At 52.1% G+C, this 18,542-nt stretch overlaps 1 protein-coding gene across 1 annotated transcript in view; it reads right to left on the reverse strand.

Annotated features, from left to right (window-relative positions):
• The window catches only part of LOC138503015 (antizyme inhibitor 2-like), a 1,350,137-nt gene that overhangs the window by 1,294,870 nt on the left and 36,725 nt on the right, over positions 1 to 18,542 (reverse strand). The window contains exon 2 of the mRNA XM_069622446.1: positions 552 to 725. Within this exon, the coding sequence (XP_069478547.1) occupies positions 552 to 725 (174 nt within the window). The remainder of the gene's footprint in view (positions 1 to 551; positions 726 to 18,542) is intronic.

Genomic DNA, 18,542 nt, shown 5'->3' on the forward strand with positions numbered 1-18,542 from the left:
TGCACACTACACCTTTCTTTCCTAGTTCCCTTGCTGTTGCACACTACACCTTTCTTGCCTAGTTCTCTTGCTGTTGCACACGACACCTTTCTTTCCTAGTTCTCTTGCACACTACACCTGTATTTCCTAGTCCTCTTCCTGTTGCACCCTATACTTTTCTCTCCCCTGTGCTTCTGCTTCCCTTGGTCTCTTCCGGGTTCCCCTGATGAGAGGTGCGCCCCCTGCTAGAGCGGTTGAGTGGAGCCCCCTTCGTGTCTCCTGCTACACTTACATGCATGTGGCCCGTGATACAGGACACCCGGCCATTCATCTGATTTAGTGACAGGTCTTCATCTGGACCTCAATGATGTATTTATTTATTTTAATGTCTATATAGCAGAGCATGCCCGAGGGCCTCAGGAGTTGTTTGATGACTTGTCACGTGCATCTCCTGGATTGAGTTGCTTGGCTGCAAAGGGTGTGATAAAGCACTATATCCAAAGCTGCTCATGTTCCCATGACCCCCCCCCCTCTTTAATGCCATATTATTGCCCCCACTCTCCCCGTTTTACCTTGCTCCAACAGTGGAATCCAGTGCCCAGATCAGCCAGGGTCTGCAGCACGCCTGGGCTGCTGTTACAGCTGACGGCATAAAAGGGCGTCACCCGGGGCAGGGCCTTAACAAACCGCAGGTGCTTCTTGACCACGTCACCCAGGTCGGCCACATAGAACGCGTCTTTTTCATCCTGAGGGAAAACCAGTAAACATGGGTTTAACGAGAAACAGCATTGTCAGCAAATGCTATACAAGACTAGGGCACAGTGGGCAAACACGGCCTGCGCCCGGGCCTGCTCCCGGGGCCTGCATACTTGCCAACATTCTGTGACCAAAAAGATGTAGAACTTTTCAAGTTTCAAAAATAATAATTCACATAACAATGACGTCACAGGAAAATACAAAACATACATTGTTGGCACCATTGAAGCATTCTAAAATACACAACCCATCAAACAGCACAACACTGAAATATGTTGAAATGTTGAAAATGTATAATTCTGAATGTTAACGTAACACTAAATTTAATTACCTAACTTCACAGAAGGTAATTACACAGAGCTGGTGGGCAACGTTTGCCACTGCTCTGTAGCAGCACCCTTGGCAATGCATATGTATTCCTGCAGTGCAAGGTGAACACTGAATGACATAGTGACTGATAACCCCGTCAGTGTGATAGGCAGATGCTGTGTGATGGTGGCACACTCTGCCACTTGCAGTGTCAGGTCGTGCTTGAAACTGACAAGCTCCCAGAACCGACTGAGGAGCACCAACAGCACCTGGACGGGTGACGCCCATGGAGACAGAGTCAACAACCCCAGCCAATCCCATCCAACATCTTCACTCGCCCTTTAGTTACTACCAGGTACCACAGTGTTGTGGAATTGTCCGGATATTGGCAATCACTGCACTAACTGAGTTGTGGACACTGGTAGGTGCACTGGCCGTATGAGTGGGAAGGGAGGACAGGTGGGGTTGTGAGGGAGGCTGGGGGAGGAGGGGGCAAGATGTGAACGGGTCCTTGAATGTCGAACGGGCCCAGATCAGGACAAAGGCGCAGGGTGCCCCCGTCCCATCTGGAGAGACTACTCTAGCCCAAGAGGCCAATTCAGGATAGAGATGCCAACTAACCAATTCCACGAACAATTTCCCCCTCTGCATACATCTCTCAAACTCCAAACCAAACTCAACCACAAACCTACAGCACAACGAACCGCACAAACTTCACTACACTGCAACAACAAAACAAAAAACACACATAGACTTGCAGAACAGTACACGACGACTACCGGCCGCAAACACCCGAGGCCCAGCCAACGGGCCCACTGGGCTGAGGCCGCCAACAGCACATCACTGCTTTCTTGCATTTTTCCAGCTTCCTCCCACTAACTCATCCTCCCCTCCTCTTTCAGAGCCACCAGAGCGCCAGGGGACCACTCCGGTGGTGATAGTGTGCGGTACAAATGTCCTTTAACATTAACCTGCCTTCCTGCCTTAGAGTCACATAAATCACTTGCCACTGTAAAAAGCAGTATCTGTCACTGAAATGTGTAGGCAGTAGGACTGCTTAAAAAGCAGTAGCCTACTGCCTAAATCTTTAGGGTTGGCAAGTATGGGCCTGCACCTTGCACAGTAAAGACGGCCAGTAAGGCCATGGCTGAGCAGCAGAATCTTATTGGAACGCCTCGTCCACTTGCACAGAGGCATTCTGCGCATGTGTGGGAGCAGAGACGGAAGCGAGGAAGCAGGCAAGGGGGGATGGACTGGGTACAGTGCAAGGTGCGGGCAGGGCCAGGCAGATGTGGATGATGGCAGAGGCGCAAGCAGCTTCCAGCTTGCTCAGAACACGGCCTTGCATCTGTAGCTAGAGACCACATCCTGAGCACAGCAGTTTCTAGCCAACTTGCTGCCCAGAGCGAATGAGAACACTGGGCCAAAGTGAGGTTGACTATTAACCTCTGCACGGGCTGCTAGGTACAGCACAGTTGCCTCACTGTGCCTGAGCAAGTAACAGGTATGCAGGTACGTGTAAATGTCATTGAGTCATCAGCTGTACAGTCTTTTGGGCCTGACGGTCTTTGCACCTTGTTAGGAAGGAGCGCCGGGGTCAGTGTGCACACCGCACTCGCCCTGTGCTCAGAATTCCAGCCTCTCGGCAGCCATGCGTGCAGCGGCCCTCAGGTGTCGCGAGATTCGGCCTCAACACGTCTCGCGAGACTTGGTCTCCACATACCTTCTTTTGTTGAGCAGCTTGGTACTACCCCATTATTAAGACTAAAAATGAGTACCAAAATTCGGCTTCGAGTAAGTATTCAGCCGAATTCCGGTGGAAAATTAGGTATTCGGCTTCAGCCGAATACCGAATGGAATGCTTTCTCAAAGCCGGAGTTGCACCCCTAAAGACTGCCCCTGGAAAAGCCCTCTCACTGGGCCCCACCCTTAAGCCCGCGGCCCTGTCACATCTAACCTTTGCCTGTGTCCGCGTTGACGCTCCTTGCAGTGCCGGTCTTAGGTACATCACCAGGAAACACTAGAACACCATGAGGAGCGGTGCGCCCCGGGCTCTGTTAGTGTGCTCGACTCTCTTTGCGTGGGCTTTGCCCTGGGGGCGCCCACAGTCCTCCGCCCCCACCACAGGTAAGGCTGGCGAACTGTGCGCCCAGTGGCACTGTCAGTCATGTTCTGCCCCATCACTTGTGCTCAGGGGTAGAAGTGGGACGTGCAGTCTCGCTGAAGGAATATGGGAGTGCAGAGCGTCCAGGTGGATCCCACACACCCTTGAAGGCAACGCACACATGAAACCCGTCTTTTGTCATGTATGTGTTCACTTTCATTCTAGGGATGTAGCGCTCAGCACTGGAAGGAGTGTAAGCACTGCCAACTGCGCACAGAAGCAAGAACTGGCAGCAGCGAACGAAAATGCGCGTTTTTGAAAGTAGCTTTATGTTGAACTTGCCACCAGGGCAGAATCTTGGTAAAATAGCCCCCAAAATAGCGTTAAGCGTAGAAATTTGCGAACTCCAGTGCAGCGCAAAGAGAGGATCTTGTTGGGCAAGAAAGCAGCCAGGCGACCCCCCCCCCCCCCAGCCTGGGAGCTGTGTTAAGGTGTCCGAGAGGGGCATATACAACTGTTGGTAACACACAGGGCATATATGGCGCCTCTGAGAATCTCACGCTTCCCAGGCGCAGAAGCACAGGTGTGCCCCAGGTGTAAAGCCACGGAAGCAGGGATGTTGCATGTGTCCTGGGCATGCCCGATGGTAGGGCTGTACTGGCAAAAAGTGGCGAGTAGACTACACAAAGGGGGGTTGAAATTGGATGTGCTTTCCCCGGGAGCATGCCTGCTGGGCCCAAGGGCATGAAACGTGCATAAAAAGAAGGATCCTGCGTGCATCCGAGACGTAGAATAGCTATGGCATGGAAATCCCCCAGAGGCCCTGGTGTGCAGAAATGGTGGTGGGACCTGAAACGGTGGAATGGAAAAGAGCGGGAGGGGGCAGCCATGGAGAGGCCACAGTGGGTGTTGGGGAATAGGAAGATTTGTTGGAAACCTTGGGCAGCGGATTAATCCTGACAAGGGAGCGAGGTGTTCCAAATTATGCAAGACTTGCGAGTTGATAGTGTAATTGTGCACTAGGCAGATTTGGGGGGCGGGTGTTGAGGGGTAAGGCGGGAAGGGGAAGGGGGCTGTTGAGGAAGGTATATTGATACGTTATAAAGTGAAGGCTGTAGACACTGCATAGGGCAGAGATGTGAACTCCTGTGGATGCAGGGTGGGGATGGAGGGTCAGGGTGGGAAGAGAATCTGATCTCGAGGAGCCTGCGATGCTGTGGGAGCGGTTGATCTGCAGTGCCATGGCAGAGGGGAGGGCACAGCGGCCATGTAGAAAGTGTAGGCTGCAGTGCTACACGATGTGTAGTCCGCAGGATGCCATCCCATCTGTGGGTGGGGCAGGAGGCGCAGTTCTGGAGTAGGCGCGGCGCCATAAGCCACGCGCTTCTATACTGAGCTGGCGGGTTGTTCCGTCTGAACTCCTGCCTCTTAGAGTGTGTGCTTTTTACAAATGTAGCGCCTACAATTTGTAATAGCTGTTCTCCTGTTGGGGAATGGAGCCCCTGCGGTAAGGATCCGCTCTTACATCTCACTGCAATATCTCTCAGCTGCTGGGTTCACTGTTTCTTTGAATAGAGCTCTATTTCCAAGGTGCTCAAAAGCCCAGCTCGGCCACACTCTGCTTTTGAATTGCTACAGGGCAGGGGGTGTGCAGGTAATGGGGAAGTGGGAGGGGGGTTCTCTGTATATTAATGTGCAAGTCCTGCAAGAGGAGCAGAGGGGTGGCTGAATGGGAAAGGCGGGATGCATGCTGTGTGGGTCTTGGTAGTCATTATAATGCTGTTGTAAAACCTATTGTCCTGGAGTGGAGGAAAGGAAGGACCCAAGTAGGGGTTTGAATTGGGTGAGAGGTCTTGGCAAGGGGGAGGGGCAGAGGGAACATCGTTCCCCTACTTTTCCTTTCACACTTCGACCACTGATCTAGGACCGGTCTGCTCTGGTTACAGCCAGGTACAGAATGGGATCGGGAGCCCTGTGTTGCATCGCAGCCCTCACGCGCAAGTCGCAGACATGGGCTGTTAGCAAACCACAGGCCCGCTCTCATCTTGCTGTGTGTCATCTTTAAGTGCTTACACATGGCTCCAGATTGAAAGCACTTCTAGGCAACCAGTCAGCAGACACAGCACGTGTTGCAGTATAAGCATCCCCGGTGCCTTCCTGGTTGCTGCTCTTTTTCCCCCACTTAGCAAGCCCCGCCCTCTGGTGCCTTCCTGGTTGGTGTTCTTTTTCACCACTTAGCAAGCCCCGCCCACCTGGTGCCTTCCTGCTTGCCGCTCTTTTTCCCTACTTAAGGAGCCCTCCAGCTTCTTTTCCTTTGCAGATGGGGAGCAGGTGCAAGTGGATCTAGGTCACCTGGCCTAAGCAAAACCCACCTTCTTAGCCCCGCCTCTTCCTTCCTGCTCTTAACTCTTAGATCAAGGGCGCCTCTCGCCCGGGCGTCCGAAGTGAAGGGCAGATGAAGAAAAGGGCAATTCCTGTTTGGACCTGTTCAGTCCAGGAGGACCCAGGGCCCGCCCCCTGCTCAGACAGCAGGTAAGCATGCACCAACATGTGTTACTCCCTCTGTCCCCACAGGCCATCCCCAGCCCCTCTACTCCCCCCGTGATGTTCCCTTGTGCCCCCACCATTCTCGCACACAGGTGTTGCCTGTTTTGCTTGATTCTTCTACCCTGTCCCCCACTGACCCCCCTCCAGCCTACTTCTGCAGGAGTCTGTCCTTATAAATTCTGGTTTCACCATCACCATCTTGTGGCCAATGCTGGATTTGACTTTTATGGACTTCATTCATTCACGGTGCGTCACTCTTTCTCAACTCTCATGCTCGACTTCCTTTGCATCTTGTACTCATGGTGGCCCTGAATCATGCTGTTCGCATCTTCATCTTGTATCCTGGCTTGCAACATTATGTGTTACTACTGACTTCTGCAATTGCATTCACTCTCCCCTCTTGCTTCTCCACTCTTTTGACTGCTAACTCTTTGTTCACTCCTCCTTTCCCTTCTCCCTTTTCCCATGTCCTCCCCTTACTTTCTTCTATGCACTTACTCTATCAGAATTGTCCCTGGACCTAGTATGATAGCAACCTCGTCTGTCTCCTCCCCCTCTACTTTCTTGTCCCTCCCCCTCCAGCACTATCTGAAATGTCGTCAGGCCTAGTACGATAGTCGCTTGTTTTGTTCCTCCCCTCCCTTTCTGCAACCCTCTCCCTCACCTTTTGCTTTCTCCGGCTCTACCAGAAATGTCGTCAGGCCTAGTACAGTAGTCGCCTGTCTGTTTCCATTTCATTCCCACTCTCCCCCTCCCTTCCTTATCTATGTCTTAGCTCTTGCACTATCTGAAATGTCGTCAGGCCGAGTATGATAGTTAATTTCACATCCTTACTGTTCATGGCCTGTAAGAATGTCATTGTATTTTACTTTGTTCCCTTCCTTGACCTGAAGCGCTTTGAAACACAGTGGGCCTCATTATAATCTTGGAGTTTACAGTATGAAGGGTGCCGGTAAGGCACCGGCACCGTTCATACCGTACCGCCGCATTACGAGTTCTGCTTGCGGGTTCCTGACAGCCTGCCAGGTCTTACCTGGCGGGCTGTGCGGCACCCGCGAGCAGAACTCGTGATTGCATCGGCACCGTGCAACCATGCTCCCCACCCCCATTCTGCCCTATTGGGGATCGGGAGCCCGGCAATACCGCCACCGGCGAATGGCCAATTACCGGCCCATTCAACTCGTAATGGGCCGGTTATTGCCCAATTGGGGGTGGTGGTGCCGGTAGCGAGTTTGGCAGGAGCCTTGCCTGTAGAACAGGCACGGCTACCGCCGAGCTCGTAATGAGGCCCATTGTGTATAGACGTTATATAAATAAACTATCATATCATATCACATATCATACACAAACAACAGATGCAAGCTTCTCTCACATAAAAAGAAAGAAATAGAGGAGCAGCGCATATCACAACAGCGTAAGTTTCCCCCAACCAAAAGCACACCAGGCACAGAACAGTATTTGGTAAATTGGGCTTCACCTTTTACATGATGGAGCAGGGATTGATTTAGAAACCAGGGAAATTACTTTATTAAGTTGTTTCTTTGTTATTAGCAGCGCCTAATCCAATATGCAAATGTTTACGTAATTGGAGTTGGGATGGAACGTTTTCGACTGAAAACTCCCACACAGCCCCAGTTCCCCAATGAATTTCTTATTAGGCAACGAAAGGAAGAAATAATAAAACCCCCCCTCTAAAGCTTAGTTACAGCTATGATCTATCTCCAAGCACTATGCCTTTCCTTCACTGAAGTCCTGTTAAAACAAGCATTGGCTAAAGCCAACCGTTTTGGCTTGTTATGCATATCTTGACACGTTTGCAGTAGTAATCTACTAGTCGGCATCGGCCGAATGGTAAATTTACTATTTGTACACCCCCTACTACAAATCATGCTGGTCTCTTCCTCTCGCGTTGAGGCAGGTTCACTCCACTCTCCTCACTCTGTGGTATCATCTCGACCACCTGCCTCTGTTCAGTCTGCCCCCGCCTTCCGCCAGATGCCTCTATTCGGGAGTCTCCTTGATTTATACACCAGACTCTCTCTCACCTTGTGCCTCATTTCTTGATTTTCCCCTTCATTGGGCTCCTTGGCTTTCCTCTCAAACAAAGCCACCCTCTCCTTGTTCGATCTTCTCCCATCTTGGGTGCACACATTGTTAGGCAGAATCCTGTGTAGTTCCCTTAAGGAGCACTCACCAGATTAGGACTACAGGTGGGAGCAATAAATACCCTTTGGTATCAGTCTGTACCACAAAGATTTAGTTGGAAGCTGTGGCTGAGCAGTCAGACTTATCTCAAGAGGGAGATGAGCAGTATTCAGGGTTTACACAATAGGCCTTCAGTACTATGGCACAAGGAAGCACTGACCAAAGCTTTGTAGTAAAAAGAATATATATATTTATTCTACACACTCTGATGTTCACACACAAATCACTATTATAAAAGCAAGTAAAATCAGTCAAGAAAAGTATACACAACTCCCTATTTAAATTTTAGACAAGTTTGAGCAAGAGTGAAAACTGAGCAAAACGGCACAGTGTAAACCAAGCAGAAATGGCACTCTAGCTTTTTCTCAAAAGAGAGGGAAAGGCCAAGTTATACATGAATATACTCCTAATCACGCCAGCAACACTTCCCAATAAGATTGTGAACAAGTTAGGCAAGGCAGTACTTTAGCATGTATAATACTGACGTGAAAATGGCACTTCACAAGTTTAAAAAGAGGGAAGATAAAGGGGGTTATAAGAGTTAGGTGCACCAACACATTTCTAGGTGAGAAGCAATCTAGAGAAGGCAGTTGTAACAGATTTAGCCAGAGTCAGTAGGCCTGTCCTAGAGTCAGTGGTACAGGGCAAAGGGCCCAGGAGCAAAATGTTCTTGTATGATATGATATGATATGATATGGTATTTGTAACGCGCCTATACACAGGTGTTTCAAGGCGCGACGAGGCAGGGAGGGGAGGAACAAGGGGAGACATACAACGATCCTACTAAGCCAGGTGTCATTCAGATCGCGCAAGTGCAGGGGTGGGGGAGGGGGAAAAGTGCAAGGGGAAGGGGAGGGGGGGAAGTGCAGTAAAGGTAAGTGGCGTAAAGTAATAAATAAATAGGGCCAGCTGGTGGCAAGTGCAAGGTAAGTGCAGAACAAGTGCTGGGGAAGGGGGGGGGGGGCTGTAGGGATACAGAGACTGTCCCGCAGTGCAGAGGGGTTCCAGGGCATCAGTGGCTGGGCCCAGGACCGAGGCCGTTTAGAGTGGTCCAGTTGCAGGATCAGTGCAGTTTAGTGAAGAATTAATTAGCTGTTCAGCAGGGGAGAGGGAGAGAGAAAGCAGAAGCAAAGAGGAAGGTTTTGAGGTGCTTCCGGAACCGGAGATGGTTCTCCTCAAGTTTCAGGGAGGCAGGAAGGCTGTTCCAGAGGGAGGCCCCTGCCGCAGAGAGAGATCTACCCCCAGCTCGTTGCTTAGAGAAGCGGCTGACCATGAGGGAGTTGGAGGCGGATGAGCGAAGGGCTCGGGAAGGAAGATATTTAGGAAGAGAGAGTTGAAGGTATTTAGGGGGAAGGCCCCAGAAGGCCTTGTGGACAATGCAGAGGGTTTTGAACTTTATCCTCGCAGCCACTGGGAGCCAGTGTAGGGATTTCAGTCCTGGAGAGATACGGTCCCTAGGCTTGAGGCCAAGGACAAGTCTCGCAGTTCTGTTCTGGATGAGTTGCAGAGGGCGGAGAGTGGAGGCAGGCAGATTAAGATAGAGGCTGTTACAGTAATCCAGCTTCGAGAGAACCAGGGCTCGGGAGACAGTGAGCTTCTGGGGGAAGGAGAGGAAGGGAAGAATACCTCTGAGGAGGTGCAGCTGGTAGTGTGACCTCTTGGCGACGTCAGAAATATGAGGAGAGAAGGAGAGTGTGGAGTCGAAGATGACCCCAAGGTTTTTTGCCTTGCAGGTAGGAGCAGGGAGGGGGCCAAGGGAGGCAGGCCAGAGAGCTGCAGGGAAGGAGGGAGTGGGAGTACCGATGAGTAGAATCTCAGTCTTACTGGCATTAAGGCAGAGGTCATTGGCGGCACACCATTCTTGGATAGCAGACAGACAGTCAGAGATGAGGGAAGGAGAGGGGGAGGCTGAGGGTAGCCTGAAAATGAGCTGGGTATCGTCTGCATAGCACTGGAAATTAGGGCAGAGAGCGGCGATGCGGTGGGCAAGGAGTGCCAGATACTGGTTGAACAGCCAGGGAGAGAGATTAGATCCCTGGGGGACACCACAGGTGGAGAAAAAGATGTCGGAGAGGAAGGACCCCAGTTGGACCTGGGAGGGTCGATTTGAAAGGAAAGAGGTCAGCCACGCCAGAGCCTGACCAGTGATACCCAGGTTATCCCGGAGACGGTTGAGCAGGATGGCATGGTTGACAGTGTCAAAGGCAGAGGAGAGATCGAGCAGAATGAGAACACACGGAGTGTTGGAATCGAGGTTCAAGAGCAGGTCTTCACGGATGTATAGGAGAGCAGTTTCCGTGCTTCTGGCAGTTCTGAAGCCAGATTGATGATCATGAAGACTACCAACAGATTCAGCATGGAGGTTAAGCTGGGAGATGGCCAGTTTCTCCAGGAGCTTGCCCAGGAAGGGAGTGATGGAGATAGGGCGATAGTTAGCCGGGCAGGAGGGGTCGGAAGAGGGTTTCTTGAGAAGAGGGTGCACAAGGGAGTGCTTGAGGGGGGAAGGGAAGACTCCAGAGGCGAAGGAGTGGTTGCAAAAGTCAGCCAGGGCAGGAGCCAGGGAGTCGATGTGGTCCTTGATAGTTTTGGAGGAACAGGGGTGAACCTGTTTAGACGAGACTTTCATTGATCGGACTTGTCTGGAAACCTCGTCAGCAGAGAAAGGTGGAAAGGCAGAGAAAGAGGGAGGAGGGTTGACCGCAGAAGGGCCAGAGGAAGAGCCGGGTAGGGAGGGAGGGAGGTGAAAGGAGGAGAGCGAGGACAGGATGTCCTGAGTTTTAGAGATGAAGTGAGAGGCCAGTGCAGTGCAGAGGGCCTGGGAGGGGACAGGAGAGGTAGAGACTGCAACAGGGTTGGCCAGCTCCTTGCAGATTTTAAAGAGTTAGGCGGAGTTGTTTGATGCCGCAGAGATGCAGGCTTGGATAAGGGCTCTCTTCTTGGTGAGAACGGAGAGCCGGTACTGTCTTTGGAGCAGGCGGCAGGCCAGTTTGTCAGAGGATGAACATGAAGCACACCATTTCCTCTTTGCAACCCTGCACTTGCGTTTTAGGGTGACGAGATCCGAGTCATACCAGGAGTTACATTTGGCTTTGGGCTTCAGGCGGATTCTCATGACGGGGGCAAGGATATCAAGAGTAACAGATATAGCAGAGTGGAGCATGGAGAAGGCTGTGTCAGGGTGGGAGTCAGCCGAAGAGGCAGGGGGGGGCGAGAAGGTAGCAGCGAAAGCCTCAAATGACACACGCTTCATGGGTCGGATGACCGAGAAGGTGGGTGGCAGTGAAGAGGGTGGCTTTGCCTGTGGGGTAGGGAGGGTGAGGTGGGAGGATAGGAGAAAGTGATCACTCCAGGAGAGAGGAGTGGAGAGAGGGACGGAGAGGGGAAGGTCAGAAGAGATCAGAGCATCAAGAGTGTGCCCAGCAGAGTGAGTAGGCCCAGACGGGAGAATAGAGAGTGAGAGAGAGTCGCAGAGGTCACGAAAGAGACCAGTGGGGGGACTGGAGGCATCAAGGTGGATGTTGAAGTCGCCAAGAAAGAGGAGTTGAGTGGTTGAGGACAGGAGTGAGGAGGAGAGGTCAGCCCACTCAGAGAGAAAGGAGGAAATTTGACCAGGTGGCCGATAGATAGTAGCCACGGTAAGGGAATGGCTAGGAGAGAGAGAGAGTCGGCAGACAAGACATTCAAAAGAGGAGTAGGTCTGCGTAGGAGTGACAGTGGCAGGAATCCACTCAGGGAAGATAAGGGCAACACCACCCCCTGCACGGTTAGGCCTGGGCATGGAGAGGATCTTGTAACCGTCAGGTAGGAGTGTGTCAAAGCTGGTGGCAGAGCTGGCAGTGAACCATGTCTCAGTGAGACAGAGGACGTCGAGGTCCAGTTCCTCAAGAAGGTGACAGATATCGGAGGAGTGCTTGATGGCAGAGCGAGTGTTTAGAGTGGCAATGTGGAGAAGGCTGCCATCCTTGAAGAACTTCCGGGGAGGGGTACAGATCAGAGGTACGCCCTGCGGAGGTATTGAAGAAGGAGGTGAAGAAGGAGCACGAGAGGGGGCAGGGAGGGAGGGTAGAGGCAAGGTAGCCAAGGATAGAGGAGGGGGGACAGCAGGAGAGGAGAGGAAGTTGATGAGGTGTGGGAAGCGTCTATTGAAGAGGTGAAGGTTGGCCTGAGGGCCTTGGACCAAGACGGTCCCATTAGCGTAGACATTAATGATGGCCTTAGAGGAGCGGAAGGGGGCCAATAGGACATCCCAACGGGTGCCACCATTAATGGGAGAGGAGGAGAAAGGAGAGAGCACAGAGACCATATGAAGGGTCCATAGGTCAGGCAAAGGCACGAAAAAGAGGATGTCAGTGAGAGTTTCCTTAGAGCAGGCATTAGTGTAGGTGTCAGCGATAGGGAGGCCTGGGTTGGAGACCAGGATGTCCTTTTTAAACTTTTTCCTACCAGATTTAGTGAGGAGAGCAGGATAGTCGATGGAGAAGCAGTTAGAGAAGATAGGCGAGACAGAGAGCACCATGGAGTAGGAGGGAGGGGGGGGGAGACAGACGAAACGAGAGCACGCAGACAGGAAGTGAGCGGCAAGCACAAGTTACCACAATTAGAGCAAACAAACAGTAGAGCGTATTAGGTACCGGGCCACCTAAGTTTGAGAATCCTGAGAGGGGAGAAAAAGCACCCTAGTATACCACAGTTCAGAGCAAACAGTAATACGTATTTGGTACCGGGCCACCTAAGTTTGAGAATCCTGCGAGGGGAGAAAAAGCACCCTAGTATACCACAGTTCAGAGCAAACAGTAATGCGTATTTGGTACCGGGCCACCTAAGTTTGAGAATCCTGCGAGGGGAGAAAAAAACACCCTAGTTTACCTCAACTGTGAATATAGTGAGGCAAGGCCCCGTGCGGATGTAACCAGGAGTGGAGGGGTGGGCCGGGGAACAGGAACAGGTGGAACTTGCGCCTGGCGTCCCCTGCGGACACCTGCAGACACACAGGGAGCCGCACTGTAGGAGTCGCCCTTGGCATGAGGCCCTTAGCCGCGGGAGCTGCCGGGCAGAGGGCTGCCCAGGAGAGGGGAGGTTATAGGCAGAGGGAGAGGAAGGGGGGGGGTGTGGGCGGGCAGGGAGGTGGGGAGGGAGAGGAAGAACCAGAAAGTGGGAGGGGGGAGCAGGAGCAGGCCAAACACCGCGCTAGGAGCGCGAGAACAAATTAAACAATGTAAACAATAGAAAACACTCACGGAGGCCCACGCAGGGCTTCCCAGGCCTGCTGTTCCCCTCAGGCCACCGGCGACCGCTCTCCACGCTCAGCTGGAGAAAAGAAAGCGAGCGGGGGAACGGCCGTCGAGTAGGCCAGAGGGGAGGCAGGCACACAGCCAATCAGAGGGGGGGGTGGGCGGGCAGGGCGGCGGGGAGGGAGAGGAAGAACCAGGAAGTGGGAGGGGGGAGCAGGAGCAGGCCAAACACCGCGCTAGGAGCGCAAGAACAAATTAAACAATGTAAACAATAGAAAACACTCACGGAGGCCCAGGCAGGGCTTCCCAGGCCTGCTGTTCCCCTCAGGCCACCGGCGACCGCTCTCCACGCTCAGCTGGAGAAAAGAAATCGAGCGGGGGAACGGCCGTCGAGTAGGCCAGAGGGGAGGCAGGCACACAGCCAATCAGAGGGGGGGGTGGGCGGGCAGGGAGGCGGGGAGGGAGAGGAAGAACCAGGAAGTGGGAGGGGGGAGCAGGAGCAGGCCAAACACCGCGCTAGGAGCGCGAGAACAAATTAAACAATGTAAACAATAGAAAACACTCACGGAGGCCCAGGCAGGGCTTCCCAGGCCTGCTGTTGCCCTCAGGCCACCGGCGACTGCTCCCCACGCTCAGCTGGAGAAAAGAAAGCGAGCGGGGGAACGGCCGTCGAGTAGGCCAGAGGGGAGGCAGGCACACAGCCAATCAGAGGGGGGGGTGGGCGGGCAGGAAGGCGGGGAGGGAGAGGAAGAACCAGGAAGTGGGAGGGGGGAGCAGGAGCAGGCCAAACACCGCGCTAGGAGCGCGAGAACAAATTAAACAATGTAAACAATAGAAAACACTCACGGAGGCCCAGGCAGGGCTTCCCAGGCCTGCTGTTCCCCTCAGGCCACCGGCGACCGCTCTCCACGCTCAGCTGGAGAAAAGAAAGCGAGCGGGGGAACGGCCGTCGTGTAGGCCAGAGGGGAGGCAGGCACACAGCCAATCAGAGGGGGGGGTGGGCAGGCAGGGAGGCGGGGAGGGAGAGGAAGAACCAGGAAGTGGGAGGGGGGAGCAGGAGCAGGCCAAACACCGCGCTAGGAGCGCGAGAACAAATTAAACAATGTAAACAATAGAAAACACTCACGGAGGCCCAGGCAGGGCTTCCCAGGCCTGCTGTTCCCCTCAGGCCACCGGCGACCGCTCTCCACGCTCAGCTGGAGCTTGCAGTCTTGTAGCTGCAGTCAAGTCTTTGTTAAACGATTCAAAAAGGCTGTTGCAGAAGGTGAAAGACAATATTAGAAGATAGGGGCGGCCAACCCAGTAGGTACGTAAAGGATTTAAAACACCTTTAGCAGTACCCAACGAAAAGGGAGGCCTGGCGGAACAATGTACCTTAAAAGTGGAAGAGGCTCCTGCAGTGGCGGTAGTTCCTGGTAGTTCCTGCAGTTGGGGAGATCCAGCAGAGGAAGAGAGGCTCTCGTCATGGAGGAAGGTTCGAGTTACTGCACTGCCCAGGGATGAAACCAGCCGCGGTCCTGCCCAACGAATAAAAGGTACGCTCCTTTAAATCGCGGTCCGGGTGGACTGGTGCCTGGCTATCTGGCCTCCGAGTACAGGGTACGGGAGATTCGACCAAGGCAGGTCCGGGAAGGCAGTTGGCAAACTGGTTGGCCCCACCAGTTCAAGGGAAGAAGGCTCTTGCAGGTGAAGATCTTCTCTCGTCGTGTGGAGAAAAGTGGTGAGACGCTGCAGCAGGGCTTCACTGGTGGTTCAGTCATTGCAGATGTCTTTGGCTTCTCTCCTCTCCGGCTTCTTAGTTCCAGTGGCGACATCTTGCTCTTCCAGTCCTCAGGACCCTGCTTTTATGCAAAAAGATCCCCGTTCGTACAGCCTAACTGTCACTCACACAGTGGAGTGGTCATCTTGGCGGGAGATCCTCCAGCCTATCAGGATAGAGTGTGACATGGGTTGCTGAGGCAACCCTGTCCAGGAGTCCTACTCCCCCTCCCACACAATGGACCCACCCCAGACTCAGTGGCGCCGAAAGGAGGGCTTCTCGGCAGAAGCCCGCCAAAAGGACGAACAAAGGATCCCCAACCTGGGTTACGAGTTTAGAGGAAGACACGAGAAAGAAGTTATATTAAAGTTCTGGCAATAAAAACCTACTGGAGTAAAGGTAATATTAAAATGTATGTTAGAGGCTGTCAGTAAAAGGGATAGCCAAGAACAATGGGAAAATCCCATAGGGAAATATCCGCGGTCGAATATTTACGGTAGTAACCACTGCCACCAGCCAGAAACCTTTGAGAGAGGGACTGTATGGTACCCTCTCGAAAATGAACATAGGGGAAAAAACTATTAACCCCTTCCAGTACTTCCATAGTAAGATGGGTTGTACTGGTTTAGTTCATGGGATTCAACTAGTAAATTCAATGGGGACTTTACATGACCTGGGAGACAGTAGTCAGTCCCAGGGTATGGAGTCTATGTTTGGGGGTCGTTACGGCACCCCTGTGTCACTGCACGAAGGGTGCTGTGTAACACATGTGAATAAAGATGGTTCCTATGGGTGAGAGAAAAAATCCCATAGGCATTAAACACAAAAATAGCCTAGAACAAACATAGCAAAAATGCCTAAGAGTGGGAAAAAGAGTCTCACTCTTAGCAGGAAAAAAAGAAACAAACCCTTCAAATCCAGCAAAGCTGCTGGGGGACTCGCTAGGTAAGGGAAATTAGCCATAGAATGAGAATTCTCCCTAACAGGATGATAACGAGCTGCTTTCACCTGATGGCTAGTGCTCTGCCTCATGAACCTTTCCTACTCTCTGGAGATGAGTTGGACCCCGTTGCCTGTGATGATTTCTTTGGGCAGGCCCTCCCTCTGAAAAATGTCCTTGAGGACACCCATGACTGTGGCCATCATGATATCGGGCACACACTCAGCTTCCACCCACTTCCATAGATAGCTAACCACAACTATCCCATACCAGTGTTCAGTTCCAGCTTGTGCCACACACACTCCGTTATCTCTTTTGGATGCAAAAGTGCTTGTCTGACCTTCAGCCTCTTGTGACTGTTTATGCTCTCATGACACCTTTATCTGCCATGATCCTTATATCCTGGTAATGCCGGGTCACCAGTATGACTCTGTCACACGTCTTCTTGTCATGTTGCTTCCCAAGTGCCGCGCACGGGCCCTGCACATGATGGTCTTCCTAATACCAAATGGTGGAATGACTTGATCCCCTCTCATCAACAGCCCCTCGCTCTGAGAAATGTCCTTGGTCACCTTCCAGTATGGCTACAGACCACCCAGAATCGATCTTTCGTCGGGCCAAGCTTTCCTGACTCATTCTGTGAGTTTCGCCATTGTTGCCTCGCTTGCTGTCTTCCAGTGCTCTTCGCTCATTTCGAGGAACTCCTTGCTTCGGAGATCTTCCAAGGACGCCACTACACACTTGTCCTTGAGGAAGTTGTTTGCTGCCTCTCTTGCTTCGGGTAGCCTGGACATACAGTCTGCTTGGGCATTCTGCCACCCCGCGATGTGCACAATCTCGTACATGTACTCTTTTAGCTTAGCAGCGATGTGTGCCAGACGTCAACGTTTTTGTTCCACCCGGGCTAATCATGTGGGCTAATGGTTTATGGTCAGTCACCAATTGAGTTTTCATGCCCCTCATGTGCTTTCTAAAGTACTCCACTGCCCAGGCACATGCTAGCCTCTCCTTCTCCACCGTGCAATAGATTTTTCTGCCTGGGACAGTGCTTTGAACGCAAACACCACAATATGTTCAGAATCACCTCTCTTCTGAGTCAACGTCGCCCCCAACCCATACGCGCTGGCATCCGTAGTTATTATGGTTTTCCACAGTGGAGTAAAGGGCTGGAGACAAGGGCCATGGGTGATGCGCTCTTTGACATCCTCAAACGCCTTAGACTGATCTTTGCCCCATGTGTACTCAGTGCCCTGTTCAGCAAAGAATTTCATGTAATATTCTGCCAGACCTAGAAACAACCTCAGTTCCTTTTTATTAGCTGGCGCAGGCACTTTCACAGCGGGCCGCAGCAAGTTCCTTTTCGGACTGATCCCCTCGCTAGAATTCCTATAGCCTAGGTACTCCACTTCTTTAGTTTTGATCACACGCTTGTCAAAATGTGATTTCACCCCAACTTCTTGTAGTTTGGTGAGAACTTTCCAAAGTACAATGCCATGAGTCTTCACATCTTCTGCATAAAATAAAATATCATCCTGGAAGTAGAACACATTGCCAATGTTGTGTAGAGGGGAGTCCAACATGTGCTTGAAATGCTGATGCTGCCGAAGACATTGGGGGTCATTACGCGTATGCCGGTGGGGGCTTAACTGCATCGTTAAGGATGGCGGTGCCATTAAGCCCTTACCGCCATATTCCGAGGTCCCTTAGCGGGTCCCAGCAGGAACGGCTGGTCTGACCAGCCGTTCTTAGTGGGACCCGTTAAGGGACCTTGGAGCAAATAACGGGCCCGCTATTTGCGGGCCCGTTATTTGCTCCTTCCCCATTCCCATTGAGCACTATGGGGGCTCAAATGGGAATGGGGAATGGTTTACTGAATGGGGACTTACCGGGTCCTCCACGGTTGGAATGACCCGGTAAATCCCCATTCAGTGAGACCAAACCCGGACCCGGGTTTGGAGACAGCCATAACTCTAATAGCGCCATGGCTACCTCCAAACTCGTAATGACCCCCATTGACAGAACGACATGCAGGTAAACTGGAAAGTGCCAAACGGCGTTATGAATGCCGTCAATGGCCTCGGCTCTTTATGGAGGCTGATTTGGTGATTTGCATCTCTCATGTCAAGTTTTGAAAACACTTTGGCCTCCTTCATCCTGAGAATGAGCGATTTAGACTGTGCAAATCAATGCCAACTCAGATATCTTCCTGAGTGCTGTTTTTTATCAGTACTACTGGGCTCAGCGATTTGACGATTCCATCGTACCATCATTTAACATTTTCTCCAATTGCGCTTATAAAGCCCCCGTCGCTGTCGCCAGCACCGGTCTCACTTTGTGCTTCACTGGAACTGCATTCAGCTTTAACACTATCTTGTGCATGTAATTCTTAATCTTTCCTGGCTCATCATAGAATAACTGGGGAAATTCCTCTCTGGACACCAACGCTTCTCCTGTGATCACTGATGGTACTTGGTCCTCCTTGCTGGGGTCCAGCCTGATCTTTAACTTGGCTTGGTCATCCCAACCCAGCACAGCCGGGCCCTTCTCTGAATAGTAGATTCTGGTCTTTGTCACTCTTCCCTTGAACTTGACTGTGCCCAAAATTTACCCCAGTAGGTTCATGGTGGCTCCTCCAAAGACCTTGGGTTTGTGCTTTGTTGTCCGCACCACCACCTTGCTATTGCCAACCATGCCTTTATACGTATCAATTGG

Source organism: Ambystoma mexicanum, chromosome 11 (genome assembly GCF_040938575.1).
Source record: "Ambystoma mexicanum isolate Mex_15411 chromosome 11, UKY_AmexF1_1, whole genome shotgun sequence".
Classification (NCBI taxonomy): Eukaryota; Metazoa; Chordata; class Amphibia; order Caudata; family Ambystomatidae; genus Ambystoma; species Ambystoma mexicanum.